Below are 20,218 nucleotides of genomic sequence, written 5' to 3' on the forward strand. Positions count from 1 at the left end.
TTACTCAAACGTCCCATTAATTTACAGCACAATCCTAACCATGTCTACTCAAAAGTAAATCGTAATGAATTCAATGGGGTTTACTCTAGGTACATGGGATTAGCGTTGCTTTACTCCCAGAAAAGCAAGTATTGGATTAAATACTTTTCTATTGTGAAGGTTTTCAAAGCACTGCCCTCTTCAACAGCCCAGGGTCTGACTCTTGCACACAAGAGGAAAAAAAACCTGTAAGACTTTAAGTGTACTTAAGAAAGTTTACCGTGAGTCCCTCAGGAGTTGTGTGCTTTTTGGAGATCAGTTTAGAGACTGCACCTGACTTGACAAGGCAAAACTTTCAGTTACTCTGTAAATAAACAGCAGCTGCTCTTGTGGCTTAAGTGGTAGAATGTTGAATTTAAGATCTAAATATTCAGAACCGAAAGGTTGCTGAAAGTGCAGAGCTGACTATGCTGTGTGAAGATTTCTATGAGTCATCTCCATCAGTAATTAAAATGCTAATTTGATCCGTCTGACTATTATTGGTAAGCAAATTAACAGGGAATATCATGTTTTGTGTGAATTGGTATTGGAAAGCCAAAACTCTTGGTGGGACAAGTGGTGGTCATATTCCTATAAATATGCAACCTATTAATCTCCACAAATTCCCTGTGTTAGAGCCACTGTGTGCTATCTAGTGCTCTTGTCCATCCTCACTTTATTTCTGAATGAGGTTTGCATGGGAGCATTGTTTTGCTGCATTACATCCATTGTGTGTAAATCAGAATAAATAGTAGACAAATGCAAGAAGATGATGTCTTGAGTACTGTAATAATACCAGTGTTGCCATCTGGAGTTCCTGTGGTAGGGAGGTTAGAGAATTCCAACAGAAACAGGAGGGTAAATTGCCAATGTTAACTTATTTGTCCCATGTCTGGAATAGAAATGAATCCAGCAAATACAATCGGTATTCACTTTGTTTTCAGTCTGCAATTGATTATGATTGACTATGCCCCCCCATTTGCATTGTTTCCTTTCCATTGAAATGAATGGCCTTTTCATTGAAATGAATAGTTCAGAAAAACATAACTTAATTAATTATGTAATTCTTTTTTCGTTTTCTAAAAATTTTTAAATTATGTAATATTCTACCATAGCAGACAATGAGACAAATAATGTAGTTTTTATCAGAAGCTGAACTTCAGCAGAATGAAAACAGCGCTGCAAGTGACAAACATGGCTTGGAACAGAAAGCAATGCCTTCTTATATCCCTACATACTGGCCTGGTCTACACATGTAGCAGGATGGTATGGTTCTGAGGTGATAAAATGGGCTGTATTGCATCAGATTGCAGGTGGAGGATACCATTTCTTAATGCTTAACAAGTTAAAAATCCCAGCAAGAAGTGAGCCAGCAGGAACAAAGTATTGCCTTCCCTCTGCTGTGCTAGTTTTCTTCTTTCAGGGATATTTTTTACCTGAGGAACATTTTTTTTTAAAAAAAGTGACCCCATCTTCACCTCACTCCATCTCCAGAAGTCTGATACTGTATAGTCTATTCCACCACCTCGGCTTTCTTTCACATTCTGGTGTAGGTGTAGATTCAGCCCTACCCATTAAACAAAATGAGATGGTGAAGTGGTTCACACAGGCCAGGGAGAGGGGGAAGCCCTTGAGGTGCCAAACCAAACCAAAATGCAGGGTTAAAAATTATGAAGATAATTTATTGTAGCCCAACATGTTTTGGATTAACACAATCTTTTATCAAGGGCAATCTTGAGAAAGCTTAAAACCCCTTGTACCCTTGTAAGAATGACAGGTAAAATTCAACGGAGGGGTTGTTGAGATATCCCTTTCTAATGTGTTAGCTTTGCAGAGCTGTTTGGTGTGTGTGTGTGTAGTGTTTTGTACTGGGGGGGTTACATTCAACGATATAACCACACACTTGTAATTTAAAGTGATTCAGTCCAGAAGTTTACTAATTCATTCCAAATAGTGTGGAACTCAGTTCCGATTCAGGGATGATTGCAGGTGTAAATTGCATGAACCTCCATACTAATCACTGAAGGCCCTGCTCTCTGCATCTGCAGTTTCATCAGTAACACTGGCACTGGGCTCACTGAAGATTAGGAGACAGCAGTACAGGGTTTCCCAATCCCCCTGTCCTCCCCCCCTGCAAATCATTTCTCCCATCCTTGGTTTCCAAATATGTTTTCCTCTCCAAATACGCACTTCAAACTCCACAAGAGGAAAATGGCCTGGGTAGTGGCAGTTTAAAGCACAGAAGTGGCAGACAGGGAAAGGGTCAAGTACTACTCCACCCATACTGATTTTTTTACACAGCAAATTTCTCTTCCAAAGCTACTACTCCCTAAGAAAACAGTGTTTGGGCTTTGGTTTCTGCTCTTAGTGTTTTAAATGTGGCCATAGAATGAATGAATGAATGAATGAATGAATGAATGACAGGGAAAACCAAGTGATAGGTCTAATGTGACTAAGAAACAGAATGCGAAATACAGGTGATGGAGGAGATGATAAATAAAAGAACTGGTAAACTTCTCACTGGCTGTCACTCTGTATGGTGATACAGTGGAAGGGGAATGCAGGGGAGCTCTGAGACTTATCTCCATTCTTAGTGCTGTGGTGCATAGATTGGAGATAAGATATCCTTTTAACTGTCCTGTACCTGGCATCAGGTGACATCAGGTGACTGGGAGATGTGCATGGTTTGCCCAACAGTCTTGTGGGACAAATGGAGAGGATTGGCATACCTAATTAGGCCCCTGGGCTCACGGTTCCCCACCACTGGCATAAAGGAAGCTAGAGAATGAGGAAACAAATCAAGCAGAGAATGGATACTTCTTTCCTTTGATGGGGTTTCTACTTCAGACTAGCAGTTAAATGTGTGTGAGGGAGGACTGTTTGCTTTTTTTCCAAGGAAGGGAGCCAGAAGAGGCAGCCTGCTTGGAAAATTGAAGGGGGAGGGGAGATAAGAGGAGGTGCAACTAATCAGAAGTAAGTTTGTGTCTGTATAGATGTATATATAATGATCAATACACCTATCTGTGGCTGAGGGGACTGTCATGATGAGCTCTTGCACTTAAATATGTACCACTACACTACTGGTTCTGTTGGACCAAGTTAAGCTGCAATATGGGATACAGTTAAAAAGTATGCAAAATTGTACCCATTCCCCAGACACTTAATGTACCAGGCGTAAGGGGATATGTTTAGCTGCCACCCTAACGATCTCTACAACACATGCTCATTTCATTTTTGTGCTCATATTTGGCTGGATCATTCCCTTAGTCTGCACAAATATAAATGAGACTCCTTTTCACATAAACTCAGAGCATGGCTACATACATGTCAAATTAGGATTTAAGGACACAATTAAATTCATAGTGACAGCTGAGAAGTGTTTATAACATTGTCTCCTGCTAATAATGAAGCCATGAAAGCAAACAGGAAATTTGGACCAGAATAATGGTGCAATACTCTATGCTCCTAAGCTGCTGCTTTTTCTTCTTCTCTTCCTTCAGAGATTCAGATCTGTTTTTGCTGGACACCAGAGCAGTATGGGCCTCAGAAGAAGGATGGCTCGAGTTTGACATCACTGCCACCAGTAACATGTGGGTGATAAACCCTCAGCATAACTTGGGACTCCAGATGAGTGTGGTGACCAGGGATGGTAGGTAACAGGCCAACATACTTTAAACATCTGGCCAATGACCTAGTCACTAATTGGAGACTATGTTTATAGCATTCAGCTGTGATGTGATTATCTGGTAACGTGGCCAAACACACAGCTGTGATGTGATGGCCGGGCTCGACATCCAACTGCACAGATTGAAAGTTGCTCCCTGTCTGCTGCTGCTTGTACTGTGTTTGTGGCTGTGAAATTTTGAGGAATACCTGACTTGTGAGTGGCGTTGGTTTTTTTGTTTTGTTTTGGTCAAGCTGTTCACTGCAAGTTTTTTGGGTTTTTTTGAATACCCACAGGTCTTGGCTGTGGAAGTGTCTTCTGGGAGAGAGATATGAGCTCTTCCCCTATTTCAGCGCAGTTTTTCAGTATCTCTCTACTAGATCAAGAAGCATACTGCACTAATCTCCTTGGGTTACCAGCACTGATGTAATGTCACAGTGCACAGCATTGCATCATTGCTTCAGCCTCTTTTCTTTCAAACTCTTTTGTGTTGTTGGGAACTCTCTCATGTTTCCTTTTTACAACATACCATGCATCTTTTGGGGCTATTGGGACCTGAGAGGTTGGTAGAATAACTTTTAACTTCTGATGCGAGTAGAGCATATGAAGCTGCCTTATGTTCAGTCAGATCATTGGGCCATATAACCCAATATCATCTAGTCTGTCTCACAGTGGCCTTCAAAAGCCCGATAACTGGAGAACGATCATTCCCTTGCATGGATCCTTCATCATTCCCATTGCTAGAACAATTAGAATAGATTATGCAAACTAATAAATGCTGCAGAATAAATTCTACAAGGTAAGAAAAACTGTATAAGATGAAATACATTTTGAAAATGTTATTAATTTGCTATATTTACATAGGTCTCAGAATTATAATTATCTTTAATGTGGAGTACACATAACCCTGACTTTTTCCTTAGTGTTATTCACTCATTGCCTGCTAATTTGCCAATTAGCAGAGAGAATCACCTCTTGCAGCAGTTTTGTATATTTCAAATAGCATTTGAAGCCTTAAAGATGCAAAGCTTGTGAAGTCTCACTGCAAATTAGAATATCCTATGATAGCAACTACAGAGGAGGAGAGAGGAGAAAACTAAGGAAGGCAGCAGAATGTTACGTGTAGGAAAGCAGCTGTGTTGCTCAAAAGAGCTATTCAGAAACACTGTGCTCTTTATATGACGCACCACTTTTTTTTTGTTTAATTTATAGGTCTCAGTATAAACCCTAGAGAAGCAGGACTAATAGGTCGAGATGGCCCTTATGACAAACAGCCTTTCATGGTGGCTTTTTTCAAAGTGAGCGAAGTTCATGTTCGAACTGCTAGGTCAGCCCCCAACAGGCGCAGGGAACAGAGTCGAAACCGCTCTACCCAGCCTCAAGATGTTTCCAGGGTATCTAGTATCACAGGTAACCTTTTAAATGCTTGTTGCACAATGTGAAAAATGAAATCCTTATTGTCGGTTTATTAGCTGTTGTTTTCCTAGCATTTTACATTTGTGAGTTGCTTCTAATTCATATTTCATTTATCCCAGGATTTCACTTCTTTCTTTCTCTCTTGTTCACTAAAGTCAATTTAGTTTATTTATTTATTATTTGATTTATATCCCACCCTTCCAGCAGGAGCCCAGGGTGGAAAACAAAAGCACTAAAAACACGTTAAAACATCATAAAAACAGACTTTAAAATACATTAAAACAAAAAATCTTCAAAAACTTATTTTTAAAAGCTTTCAAGACATCTTTTTTTTAAAAAAGGTAAACATATTGTTTAAAAAAAAGGTTTAAAAACATATTAAAAAGCAATTCTAACATAGACGCAGCCTGGGATAAGGTCTCCACTTAAAAGGCTTGTTGTAAGAGGAAAGTCTTTAATAGGAACCGAAAAGATAACAGTGATGGCGCCTGTCTAATATTTAAGGGGAGGGAATTCCACAGGGTAGGTGCCGCCACACTGAAGGTCCATTTCCTATGTAGTGCAGAATGGACCTCCTGATAAGATGGTATCTGCAGGAGGCCCTCACCTGCAGAGCGCAGTGATTGACTGGGTATATAAGGGGTAAGACGGTCTTTCAGGTATCCTGGTCCCAAGCTTTATAGGACTTTGTACACCAAGACTAGAACTTTGAACTTGACATGTTGGCGATACTCTGCCCCAGTGAGCAGTCTTTTGCACCAGCTGCAACTTCTGCACCAACCTCAAGAGCAGCTCCACATAGAGCACATTACATTAATCCAGCCTAAAGGTTACCAGTGTGTGGACAACAGTGGTCAGGCTGTCCAGGTCCAGAAATGGCCGCAGCTGTCTTACCAGCTGAAGCTGGTAAAAGGCACTCCTAGCCACTGAGATCACCTGGGCCTGTAGCGACAAACATGGATCCAGGAGCACCCCCAGACTACGGACCTGCTCTTTCAGAGGGAGTACAACCCCATCCAAAGCAGGTAACTGACCAATTATCTGAACTCGGGAACCACCAACCCATAGCACCTCCGTCTTGCTAGGATTCAGACTCAGATTATTGTCCCTCATCCAGCCCCCCACCGAGTCCTGGCAGTGGTCCAGGGCTTGCACGGTCCTCCCAATCCAGATGTTACAGAGAAATAGAGCTGGGTATCATCAGCATACTGCTGACACCTCACCACAAATATCCTGATGATCGCTCCCAAGGGCTTCATATAGATGTTAAACAGCATGGGGGACAAGATGGTACCCTGAGGCACCCCACAGCACAACTGCCAGGGGGCCAAAAGACAATCACCCAATGCTATTATCTGAAGACCTTGGAGAAAGTAAAATACTGTAAAATAGTGCCTCCGATACCCATCTCACCAAGTCGGCCCAGAAAGATACCATGGTCAATGGTATCAAAAGCTGCTGAGATATCAAGTAAGAGTAACAGGGTTGCACTCCCCTTGTCCTTCTCCTGATAAAGGTCATCCATCAGGGCGACCAAGACCAATTCAATCCCATAACCAGGCCTGAACCCAGACTGGAATGGGTCAGGCGAATCTGTTTCATCCAAGAGTACTTGCAATTGCTGCGCCACAATTCTCTCAATCACCTTCCCTAAGAAGGGGGTATTTGCAAAGCGGTCAGCAATTGTCGCAGACCAATGGGTCTAGGGTGGGCTTTTTCAGGAGTGATCGGATCTCCGCCTCTTTCAGGGTGGCTAGAACCACTCCCTCCTGCAATGATGCGTTGACCACACCCTGGATCCACTTGGTCAACCCCCCTCGGCAAACTTTAATAAGCCAAGAAGGGCAAGGGTTGAGAGAACACGTTGCTGGCCACATCATTGCAAGCACCTTGTCTACCTCATCAGGCCGCATCAACTGAAATCGTTGCCAAGAAGTTGCAGCAGATGTTGCACTGGACACCTCATTGGGGACTATAGCAGATGTGGATGGGGCATCAAGACTGCTATGGAGGCGAGCAACTTTACCCTCAAAGTGCCTTGCAAACAATTCACAGTGGGCCTCCGAAGGGTGTAAAACCCCATTTCCTGGAATTGATGTCAACAGACCCCTAACAATGTTGATTCCCCAAGGAACTTCTTGTTCCTTGTATGGCATCAACACATTATTCTGCAGGCTTATGTGGTGGTGGTGGTGGTTTCATCCAAAATCATGACACACTGTATTGGCTTACCCAAGGCAAAGTAGATATGGCCATCCCTACCATTAGACAAAGCGAGGCAGCTGTCACTGATGGGTGGGAAGCAGCAGTGAAGTGCTGGATAATGGAGCTGTGTGTGCCATGCTGTCTGCCCTGCATACTTAAGTTAGCCTGATGCCTTTGGGTGCATTGGATGATGCTGTCCTATCATCAGCGTTGAAGAAAGATTCACTTACCAGTATGGGTGGCTTCTGTACATGTAATAGGTGTGTTTATCATCTTGACCTTTTCCTCAGGCAGCAAAATATCTTGAGGGTGACCCTGAAAGGAGGACAGGACATTTGTACCTTTAAAAGCTGTGCAAAGGAATAGCTGGATGGTGTTCAATGTTTTCTCTGAAGGCTATGAAATATTTCAGTTTAATGGGTTTATCTTCTACAGATGATCTGTTTTGGATTAGAGCCCTTTACAGTTGGAGAGTACTGAATGAACTATGTGTGCTAAGGGTGTGCTAAGGGTCAGTCTGGCAGGCAGAGTGACATAAGTGTTCTTCACACATTATTGGTGCAGCCATGTTTACTTGGAGTAGGGTGGCACGTTTAGCCCTGCCCTGATGTCACTCCTCTTTCTTGACGTCACAGTCACAGGTTGTGCGTGATTTATAAAGCAGCTCCAGTGTGTGAACTCCTGTTTGTAGGAGCTCCGTGTGTGATCGCAAGACCAGGTTGTTCAGGTGTCCAAACCACATGGAAGCAGGAGCTCACACATTGTAGTTGCTTTATAGACAACTTACTACACACAACCCACATTTGCTAATGGAAGAAGATGCGATTAAGGCTAAAATGCCGCCCTGGGCTCCTGCTGGACGAAGGGTGGGATATAAATCAAATAATAAATAAATAAAATAAAAGCACGGCCCCACTCCCAGTAAACACAGCTATATCATGTAGCCTTGGTGGCACGGAATGCGTTCTACCACCTTCGGTTGGTAGCCCAGCTACGTCCCTACCTGACTAAGGAGGATCTTACATCAGTAGTACATGCTCTGGTAACCTCACGTTTGGATTACTGTAATGCGCTCTACGTAGGGCTACCTCTGAAGACGGTTCGGAAGCTACAGCTGGTGCAAAATGCGGCGGCCAGACTGCTAACAAGAACGAAGCGATCGGACCATATAACACCTGTTTTGGCCCGCTTTTACTGGCTTCCAATACGCTTCCGGGCCAGATTCAAAGTGTTGGTATTAACCTACAAAGCCTTATACGGCGCGGGACCACGATATCTGTCGGAACGCCTCTCCCGTTATGAACCGGCTCGTACACTACGGTCTGCTACGAAGGCCCTCCTCCGGGTCCCGACCCATAGGGAGGCCCGGAGGGTTGTGACAAGATCAAGGGCCTTCTCAGTGGTGGCCCCCAAACTATGGAATAGTCTCCCCGAGGAGGTGCGCTTGGCGCCGACCCTATCATCCTTTCGGCGCCAAGTTAAAACCTTTCTCTTCTCCGAAGCATTTTAATTTTTTGTTTAATGATGGTAATGTTTGTAATTTGATCTTAGTTATGCAGTTTTTAGATTGTGAAATTTGATTTTAGATTGTGATGCTTTTGTATTTTCCTGTATTTTATTGTATTTATGTTCACCGCCCAGAGAGCTATTGCTAGTCGGGCGGTATATAAGTTTTAGAAATAAATAAATAAATAAATATCCTCCATGCGCACAATGCATGAATACCTCAGGGCTCAGTCCTGGGCCCAGTGCTTATCAACATTTTTATTAATGACTTGGCTGAGGAGGTGTAGGGAATGTTTATCAAATTTGCAGATGATACAAAATTGGGAGGGATAGCTAATATCCTGGAAGACAGAAACAAAATTCAAAGGCATCTTGATAGGCTGGAGCATTGGGCTGAGAACGACAGAATGAAGTTTAATAGGGATAAGTTCTACACCTAGGAAAAAGAAACCAATGCACAGTTATAAGGTGGGGGATACTTGGCTCAGCAATACTACATGCGAGAAGGATCTTGGGATTGTTGTTGATCACAAGCTGAATATAAGCCAACAGTGTGATGTGGCTGCAAAAAAGGCAAATGCTATATTAGGCTGCATTAACAGAAGTATAGTTTCCAAATTGCGTGAAGTATTCGTTCCTCTCTGTTTGGCACTGGTTAGGCCTCATCTTAAGTACTGCATCCAGTTCTGGACACCACACTTTAAGAAGGATGTAGACAAACTGGAACGGGTTCAGAGTGGAGCAATGAGGGTAATCAGGGGACTGGAAACAAAGCCCTATGAGGAAAGACTGAAAGAACTGGGCATGTTTAGCCTTGGGAAAAGAAGATTGAGGTGTGATGTGATAGGACTCTTCAAGTACTTGAAAGGTTTCCGCAAAAAGGAGGGCTCAAGTTGCAGGAAGATACATTTCAGCTGAACATCAGGAAAAACTTCCTGTTAGATCGGTACGACAAAGGAACTAATTATCTAGGGAGGTGGTGGGCTCTCCAACACTGAAGGGATTCAAGAGGCGGTAGGACAGCACCTGTCAGGTATACTTTAATTTGTATTCCTACATTGAGCAGGGGTTGGGCTCGATGACCTTATAGGCCCCTTCCAAATCTATGATTCTATGGATAGGGCTTTAGACTCCTGCACAAGCAGGCATGCAGTGTGGCAGCTTTATGAAATGCTATTTTGTGTGGTACAACACAATCCTATGCATATTTACTTGGAAGGAGGTCCTACTGTGTTTACTGGGGGTTGCTACCTGGTACGTCTACACAGGATCACAGCCTTAGTAATTTTGTTTTGAGTGTAAAAAAAGACTTTGTTTTTTAAATTTTACTGGCCATGCCTATCAGTAGGCACTTTGGAGTGGAATAGCAGCAACTGTTGTCGTTGTTCTCCTCTATATAGAACTGGCACTTAACACTTTAAGGAATGAGATACTAAGAGCTGCCTTATACTGGATTGGCTCCTGTTCTGTCTTTCCCAGTATCGTCTGTTCATTTTGCAATGGCTCTACGTGGTCTTGGGCAGTATTCTTTCTCAGCACTGCTACTTGAGTTCCCTCGTTACTGGAAATGCTGAGGATTGAAGTTATGTCCTTTCATGAAATGCAGGTGCTGTGCCACTGAGATATGGTCCTTCCCTCTCTGCTAACTATCTTCCACAGACAGAATGGGCTAACTTATTCATACATTGGCCAAACTATTGTGCACCAAGAATCTCAAAAATCTACGATTCCCTCTTTTCAAGCTGCTGACTTGATTCTGATCTCAGAAATTGTCACATTTGTTGAGTGGTATAGCTTGGACACTGGTACCAGGGTGGCATTTAGCACTGCATTCAAGCTGGCTGAAAAAATCTGAAATATTCATGGAAATTAAGGCTACTTGCTGACTAAACTTGTCCTGTAGCCTTGTGATAAAACTGAAATTTGTGATAAGCCTTTTGATAAACTGAAAATATGTTTGCTAAATTGTTAGCGTTTGCTCTGATCTACAAAAGCAAAAAAAGCAGAAGTAAGAAGTGATTACTTTGCTGAATATGTCGCCATCTTTCAATGACCTGTTTTTTCTTTCTTTGGGTCCACAACTCACTGTGCTTTTCAACAAATGGAAAGAAAGATGCATTTTAATTATCTACTCAGTAATGATTATTTAATAATGTTATATTCCATTTGATAAGTCATTAATAAGCCAGGTATACAGGTCTAGCCAAACAAGAGGCAAACTAGGCAATTGCCCAGGATACAAATCTGTCTCTTATGCAAATATCTTGGGAAGAGAGAGTGAGCTGCTGTCTGAACGTTTGGAGGAGATGCACGGGGACAGCTTAGGAACTCCTTGATTATATCATATTCCACAACCAGAGAAGAGCTTCCTTTAGCTGAGGTCACAGCAGCCGAGGTCTAGATCACAGTTGTAAAGGTGAGGAAATAATAATGGATAGGCAGGAAAAATAAAAATAAATTTAACATCCTGCTTGGTTATATATGGTTATTTATTGTGCTGTTATGGTACTCAGGATATCATTAAGAGGGGGCACAGAAATTTCATTTCTCTAAGGCAACAAAAAACTTCATGTCAGTCCTGCACCCAGGATAGTGAATTGCAGTGCTTTGTTTGTCAGTTAAGTTTCTTTTAATGCAACAGCTATCTCCAAGTACTGGCCCTGATTCAGCTAAATATTAAGCAATATGGTATACATTTGCAATCTGTCATCTGACAGTGCAAGTGAATTGCTTATTCAGTAATTATAGCAATAGATTCATGCCCTCAGTATGGAATCCTCCTCCTTTCTCATAGCACTGGAGTATAATAATGTTTGGTTAACATGTATGTCATTCCAGGGGTTTATGCTGGAACTGGAACTTGACTGACATCTTGTGTAGGTGACATCTAAGGTGATATAGATTCCTTAGAGTAGACTACAAATTGTTTTTGTGAAGAAAATTTATAATCTCATAGTACACTCATAGAGTTTAGAATATTAAGTCCTCATTGCCTATTCCAAAGCCCTCAGTGGCCTTCTATGTACTATGATTTTCACCAGAGGAATTTGAAAGTGATGTGGAATCTCTCAACCACTGGCCAGAGAGCTTGGGAAAGATGGGAGAGCAGGAGCTTGTATTTAAGTTTGCATTTATCTTGCTTTTTTGTCAAAGTACGACAGTGCATGCGAGTGTACTGAAACCTGACATTTCATTATCTCACCTAAGCAGAGTCCTTTATGTTAAGCAGGTTAATCAATTTGCATCAGCTGTATCCAGGCCAATCACCTCCTAAATCAAACACTGAGAAAGGGAGGGTCAATGGGACCTCCTTCAAAACAATGTTGATGTATCCTGGATGTTAATTACATTGTGGAATCCGGCGAATGGGTACCTTAGGAGCAGCCAATACAGTAGGGTCCCGCTTATACGGCGGGTTCCATTCCGGATCCCCACCGTAAAGCGGAAATCGCCGTAAGGCGGAACCCCATTGACTTTAATGGGGCATGTCGCGTGAAAATGCCGCAAAAGCGGCTTTTAAAGAGGGGAGGAAAGCCGCCGCATTAGTGGAACACTGGGAAGCGGAGTGCCGGGAAACGGGGCCCTACTGTATGTTTTGTATTAGCTTTAATAAATATTGCATATGTGCTTTCAGTTCAGACAAGTTTTAGAAAATCTACAAGGAGGAGGAAAGGAATTGTTGGAATTAGCCTACTTTTACTCCAACTCATTGAAATGCTAATTTTCACTTTGGAATAAATCTTTCTTTTGCTTTAGCTTGAAGGGGTATTCACCCTAAGGAACTCCCCACATCTTGGGCTGGGGTTGAGGTGTGAGGGAGGAATGACCACTGTTTACCTCTGTATGTACTTGAAAAGTTTACTTTGTATGCAAATTTAAACATGCCCATTAATTAACATTGAGGTTTAGTTAAAAAGTAGATCAAGACCAGTCACATACAATAGGTACTGATACTAAACTCTGCTATTTTGCATAAAACAATTCTAGTTCTGACTACAGGAGTTTGCTGTGGTTTGTTAACAGTGCAAAATGTAAGAATATTGTATTATAAGCTGATATTCGCTTACTCAATTTGAAGCTTTTGCTAATTTCAAACTTTGATACAGTTTTCTTTCTACAATTCCCTGCATATTCAAAACTAGCGCATAAGAGAAGAGTTCTAGCTTAGTCCTTCTCAAGATAGGTGTGTTTTTTCTTCGTTGTTTTAACACAGGTGGGACTCATGTGAGTTGTAGTCCAAAAACATTTAGAAGGCTCCAGGTTGGCAAAAGCTGCAGTATGTGATCCCCACCCCTATCTGCAGCCTGAACTGCAGCATGTGATTCTCCTGATTGTGTTTTCCAAGAACTAGCTTGAATGGAAAGTGCAAGAAACAGACTTTTAGCAATGCTTTCCACTTTTGGTCAAACATGAATGGCCTTGATTTGAAAACAAAAGGCTTGTCTAACAACTTCAACCCATTTCTTAAATACAAAATTATTCGTGGGGGAGTGCATATTTGCACAAGTTAGTTAATCTTTTTCCAGGTTGATATTTGTGATTCAAGTAAAGCTATTTAAAGATATGAAATGTAATCCTTAACTTTTTTTTTTTAAACCAAACTCTTTACAGTTCTCTTCTTAAAACAACTCCTAATCTCTTGTGGTTTTGTGGTTAGGCTTGTTTTGAGGCAGAGGGGTCCTTAGCACTAACTGTGCCCAGCTGTAATGCTGTGATCTCTTCGATGTGGTTTTAGCCTTCTACTTTTTCTTTTAAATAAATATATGCTGTTTAAAAAGTTTCCTTCAAGAGTCTGAATACCTAGTATCTTTCTATCCAAGTTGTTGTATCTAAAAAGCTGCTTGAGTTATCCAGACCCATATTACCCTCTCTGCAATGTCCAAAGGCATTACATTGATTAGCTGCCATCCAAATAGCAGCAAAGGACATCCATATCCATGGCTTCACAAATTACAGGTGTTAAGAGGCTACAGCACAATTGTAAAAGGCACCAGAATAGTAGTAAAGAGGATGCTGGCACTATCATGACATTAGGTTATGATAAATTAAGTACTTCATCCCAGATGTTAGAAATACGGTGATATGAGCGATGGTAAAGATCTCATGTGTGTTCAGTTCGTCATTTCAAATAGCAGTTTTTGAAACTTTTGCTTTTGCATCTGTATAAGCCTTAAAGCCACAAAATGTCTTCTGCCATTGTATGGTGATATAGTTCAGAAGATACCGTTTCAAACTGTATTCTTTTTCTTTTCTTTTAATTTACTTCCTAACAGATTACAACAGCAGTGACTTAAAAACAGCTTGCAGGAAGCATGAACTTTATGTTAGCTTCCAGGACTTGGGATGGCAGGTATGTGGTATTTCTATCTCCATAAACATGTTCCTAATACAATACAGAGCACTGAAGTAGATTTCTTCTTGACAGGCCGAGTTCTGTGTTAGCCCATAGCTTAGGTAGGAGATGGGATAGTACATTAGAATGTAAAGCACAATTCAGTATGCTAATATAAAGCCTGTGTATGCTATTTTATTTTTCTTTCCAAGAATATACTTAGTACTTGCCTGGTTTGTCATCTTTTTTTCCCCAGTGGTCCAGCTCCTTGCGTATGTTAGCCAATCCACTTTCAAGTATCATTGAACCTCAGTGGTTCACAGTTTTTAAGCCAGGTATGGGGAACCTGTGGCCCTCCAGGTATTGTTGGGCTAGAAGTCCTAACTGTTGTCTGGGGCTGAAGGGAGCTGGAGTCCAATAAAGTCTGGAGGGCTATAGGTTCACCATCTGTGTTCTTGAGCTCTGCACGAGTCTCATTAAAAATGGCTTCCACCATTTTAAATTCCTTTTCTGTGTTCCTATTAACATGGCTTACCTTGTTGGTTTAACTAGTAGATTTAAGAAACAGAATCACTAATTTTTTCATTACCTTTAGCAGCCAAAGACACTATTAGTGATCATGGAGAAAGAAATATCTTCCTTTAACCTCTTTGCTGTGTTGCACTCATGTATTTTATAATACACACAATTATACCAGTGTTCAATTAGATGTGGCTAGGGATGGGATCCATTGGCCGCTGCTGGTTCAAAAGCATTCTGTCGACCTAACAGGCTGACACCAATTCGAGATCGTTCTTTATTTGTTTATTATTTGATTTATATACTGCCCTTCCTCCCAGTAGGAGCCCAGGGTGGCAAACAAAAGCACTTTAAAACATCATAAAAACAGACTTTATTTTTTTTATTTTTTTTTAAAAGCTGTAAAAACACCTTTAAAAAAATTAAAAGTTTAAAGTTTAAAAACATCTTAAAAAGCAATTCCAGCAGACGCAGACTGGGATAAGGTTTCAACTTAAAAGGCTTATTGAAAGAGGGAGGTCTTGAGTAGGTGCCGAAAAAATAACAGAGATGGTGCCTGTCTAATACTTAACAGGAGGGAATTCCAAAGCGTAGATGCTACTACACTAAAGGTCCATTTCCTATGTTGTGTAGAACGGACCTCCTGATAAGATGGTATCTGCAGGAAGCCCTCACCTGCAGAGCACAGTGATCGACTGGGTATATAAGGGATAAGACAGTCTTTCAGGTATCCTGGTCCCAAGCTGTATAGGACTTTGTACACCAAAACTAGAAACTTGAACTTGGCCCGGTAGCTAATTGGTAGCCAGTGCAGTTCTTTCAGCAGTGGGACGTGTTGGCGATACCCTGCTCCAGTGAGCAGTCTCGCTGCTGCATTTTGCACAAGCTGCAGCTTCTCGATCAACCTCAAGCATATTACAGTAATCCAGCCCAGTTTACCAGCGCATGGACAACAGTGGTCAGGGTATCCTGGTACAGAAATGGCCACAGCTGTCTTAACAGCTATAGCTGGTAAAAGACACTCCTAGCCACTGAGGTCACCTGGGCCTCTAATGACAAAGATGAATTGAGGACAACCCCCAGACTATGGACCTACTGTTTCAGAGGGAGTACGACCCCATCCAAAGCAGGTAACTGACCTATTATCCAAATGTGGAAACCACCAACCCACAGTGTCTTCATCTTGCTAGGCTTCAGACTCCGTTTATTGGCCCTCATCCAGCCCACCACCGAGTCCAGGCAGTGGTCCAGGGCTTGCACGGCCTCTCCCGATTCAGATGTTACAGAGAAGTAGAGCTGGGTATTGTTAGCATACTGCTGACACCTCACCCCAAATCTACTGACATCCGCTCCTAAGGGCTTCATATAGATGTTAAACAGCATGGGAGACAAGATAGTACTCTGAGGCATCCCAGAGCACAACTGCCAGGGGCCCGAAAGACAATCACCCAATGCTATTATCTGAAAACGACCCTGGAGGTAGGATTGGAACCACTGTTAAACAGTGCGTCCAATACCCATCTCACCAAGTTGACCCAGAAAGATACCATGGTCAATGGTACCAAAAGCCGCAGAGAGATCAAGTTAGAATAATAGGGTTGCACTTTCCCAGTCCTCCCAATGAAGATAATCCATCAGGGCAACCAAAGCTGATTCAGTCCCATAACCAGGCCTGAACCCAGACTGGAATGGGTCAAGATAATCTATTTCATCCAAGAGTATTTGCAATTGCTGCACCACAACCTTTTCAATCACCTTCCCTAAGAAGGGGATATTTGCAACTGGTCAGTAATTGTCGCAAACCCATGTGTCCAGGGTGGGCTTTTTCAGTAGTGGTTTGATCACTACCTCTTTCAGGGAGGCTGGAACCACTCCCTCCCACAATGATGCATTGACCACACCCTGGATCCACTTGGCCAAATCCCTTTGGCAAGCTTGAAGACAGGCAAGGGTCAATTGGAAATGTTGCTGGCTGCATAGTTGCAAGCACCTTGTCCATGTCATCAGGCCGCATCAACTGAAACCGTTCCCAAGAAGTTGCAGCAGTCATTGCACTGGACTCCTCACTGGGGACTACAGTAGATGTGGATGGGGCATGAAGATTGCTACGGAGGCGAGCAATCTTCACCCTTTACCGTTAAAGTGCCTTGCAAACAATTCACAGTGGACCTCCGAGGGATCTAAAACTCAATTTCCTGGATTGATGTCAACAGACTCCTGACAATACGGAAGAGCTCCACTTGATGGCTACTTGATGCAATGGTGGCAGAGAAGTGGGCCTTCTTCGCCACCTCGCTGCCACACAGTAAGCATGGTTATGATGTTTTACTTTGCCCGATCAGCCTCATAACTCATCTTTTACCACTTGCATTTTAGCCATCATCCAGCCTCTTTCATTGCCCTTAGTTCACTGGTGTACCAAGGTGCAAACCAGGCTCCACAATGCTGCAGAGGGCACTCGTGGGCAACCGTGTCAATAGCCTGATGCACCTTGCTGTTCCATAGTGTGACAAGGGCTTCAACAGGGTCACCTGCTGTCTCTAATGGGAACTCCCCCAGGGCATTCAAGAATCCAGTAGAATTCATTAGTCTGTGTGGGCAGACCATCTTAATCTGTCCAACACCCCTGCAGGCAAGGATTGGAACCATAAGTCTAAACTTCACCAGGAAGGGGTCTGAACATGACAATAGGGTGACATCCACCACCCCCATCTCCGGACCGCCCCCTCCTCCATCTGGAGCAAAAACCAAGTCAAGGGTGTGCCCTGCCCTATGCGTCGGGCCGGTGACAACTTGAGACAACCCCATGGTCATCATGGAGGCCATGAAGTCGTGAGCCGGAACACTAGAGACAGCCTCAGCATGGACATTGAAATCACCCAGCACTATAGTCCTGGGCTCCTCCAACACCATAGCCAAGACAGCCTCCACCAGCTCGGTCAGAGAAACTGCTGGACAGTACCCTAGTTTACTGTCTCCTTGGCCCAACACCAGGTGCAGACCCTCACAACCAGCTCCAAGACAGTGGTTTCCTGGTGGCAGATGGAAGTTCTGTAGACCACAGCAACTCCTCTCCCTCCCCATCCCTGCAGTCTGTGCTGATGTTGAACTGAGCATCGAGGTGGGCAAAGCTTGGTCAGATCAACTCCTCCCAGCTCACTCACCCAGGTCTCGGTAATGCACACAAAATCAGCATGATCAAATCGTGGATGAGTGTGGTCTTATTGTGTACCAATCTAGTGTTAAACAACACCGCACAGAGTCCAGTGGGCACAGCAGATGAGCAATGAAGAATCCATTCATGAGAGGAGTGGGGAACAAGGCATAGATAGCCTTGCCCTCATCTTCTATGGTAGTTTACCATCTCCCCATGGCTATACCTCCCTCTATCCATGATCACTGAAACTGGGGTGGCATCATCCATGTTCTTCCTTACTAAGACTCCTCCTAAACACCTGATATGGACCCAACAGGAGCCCACCAACAAAACATACCTGAACCAGTTATCCCAGTAGGCCTCTGAGAGAATTGAGAACAGTCAGACCCATTCAATATCTTTCCACAAAGGGCACATCTACTCCCCCCCATGTCACACCCAGTTACAGACTCTAGTTACAGACTCTCACTCTGAAGGCATGTGGCGACTTTCTCCTATCATTCAGTTCACTGCACAGGCTGTCGCCCTGTGCAAGAACTACATATGTGCCATATGCCCTCCCCACTACCAATCTCCTTTGGATTGGTGACCCCGCTGGCGGCAGACCTGCCACTCAAGGGCAGCCAGACTTTTATGCCCCCTGACCCAGCCAGAAACTGATGTAAGAGGCTGCAAAATTAAATATAGCCTCTCTCTGGAATCCGGGTCAGGCAGGGGGTCCCAGTCCTTGCAGCACTTACCAAGGACTTTGCCTGTCTCAAGAGACAGCAAACCTGAGGAACGAGCAAGCAAGCAAGCGCTCAGATGCTCAGATGCTCAATTCCCAGGGCAGGTCTTCTCCATTCCCCCAGTGCTGCAGCTGTTCCCCATCTGCTAGTTACTGCTTTTACCAATCCATGTTTTTTTCACTCATAAAAAATATTGGTATTAACAACATTTTTAAAGAAAATATTGATATTTTGAAGGAAATATCAATTTTAAAGGAAATATCAATAAATTATTATTATTATTACAATCAGTGTTAGTGTTTTTTTTTTTAAAAAAAGGTCTGTTTTCATAAATAGCCATGAAAATTTGCTACGTTAAAATCCAGTCTTCAGTTATTGAGAATAAGCGAAATAATGAAAAATTCAGTACCAAATCCAAATTGGGCAGAATTCTAGCACATCCCTCATGTTGGCCAATCATGTTTTAAGGCTTTTTGAACATGGGTCTTGTTCATAGCTTTTAAGCTCTACATGGTTCTTGCTAAAGAAGGCCACATGCTAGAGACAACCAATAGTTGTCTGCTAGTGGATTTGAATGTTAAATAGTTCCAATTCAGTAGAGCTTGAAAAATGCTTGGAAGTTTCAGGAGATTTGTACACATGATTTTCTATTAGTCCAGATTCCAGTTCAAAGCACATAAAGCATGTACCCTGAAACATTTTTGAAAAGTGGGTCAGACTGCAACGCATTGCATCATAATCTAAGTCAAACGCAGAACCCACCACAACAATGGTTCAAAGTGTAACTAGCTACGATAACAGTAAATTTTATTGTAATAAAAGTAATAATTTTAGATAAGCACTTAAGAGCAGGATCCAGTTTATATCCTATATTTTTTTTGCATATGGGAAAGTGGCAGGCAGGTGTCAATTAAACAATATGTATAGGAGGGGCAAGAGAATTTATCAGGGCATTGAAATATGGCCTGAAAAACAGCATACATATTTCAAATATTCTGTACCTATAGCCAAGACTTGCAGAAATCTATGCCAGTTTAAGCACCTATAGAATTTTATAAGAAGTGATCAATCTACCTTGCGTTCGTCTGTTATGCTGTATCAATGCCAACAAAATATTAATGCCAGAACATAGTAAGAGGCATAAGGAGATGATCAGACTTTCCTAACATGTATTCTATGGTTTGACACAGGGGGTTCTGATAAACACACTCTCAGCTTTTAACTAAATAACCTATATTCATTATAATAGATATGCATCATATATGTAATACTTTTGTTATTAAGGACTGGATAATTGCACCAAAGGGCTATGCAGCAAACTACTGTGATGGAGAATGTTCTTTCCCACTTAATGCTCATATGAATGCCACAAATCATGCCATCGTACAAACTTTGGTAAGTATAGGCCTTGACTTAGTCCAGAGTTGCTATGAAACAGTTCCCCTGCCTTCTTTTCTTGAAGCACTTCATAATAACTGGTGGCTTTGGGGAGTGAAGAAGCTCCACTTTGTGTCTCTCTCATATTGGTGGCACAATGTAAGATGGGGAGGGTGGTGATGGGGAACCTTATTCATTCAGCATTTGTGTTGGGTCTTGGATGGATGTGGATGACCAACAAATTGCACTTGCAGGATGGAGAGGAAGGCAACTTTAGGTTTAGAAATTTGGCCCAC

General features: G+C 42.5%; 1 protein-coding gene across 1 annotated transcript in view; it reads left to right on the plus strand.

Annotated features, from left to right (window-relative positions):
• Positions 1-20,218, plus strand: part of BMP6 (bone morphogenetic protein 6) — a 201,821-nt gene that overhangs the window by 177,962 nt on the left and 3,641 nt on the right. The window contains exons 3-6 of the mRNA XM_061591585.1: positions 3,519-3,667; positions 4,895-5,092; positions 14,083-14,159; positions 19,830-19,940. Coding sequence (XP_061447569.1) covers positions 3,519-3,667; positions 4,895-5,092; positions 14,083-14,159; positions 19,830-19,940 — 535 coding nt within the window. The remainder of the gene's footprint in view (positions 1-3,518; positions 3,668-4,894; positions 5,093-14,082; positions 14,160-19,829; positions 19,941-20,218) is intronic.

Source organism: Rhineura floridana, chromosome 1, assembly GCF_030035675.1.
Source record: "Rhineura floridana isolate rRhiFlo1 chromosome 1, rRhiFlo1.hap2, whole genome shotgun sequence".
Lineage (NCBI taxonomy): Eukaryota > Metazoa > Chordata > Lepidosauria > Squamata > Rhineuridae > Rhineura > Rhineura floridana.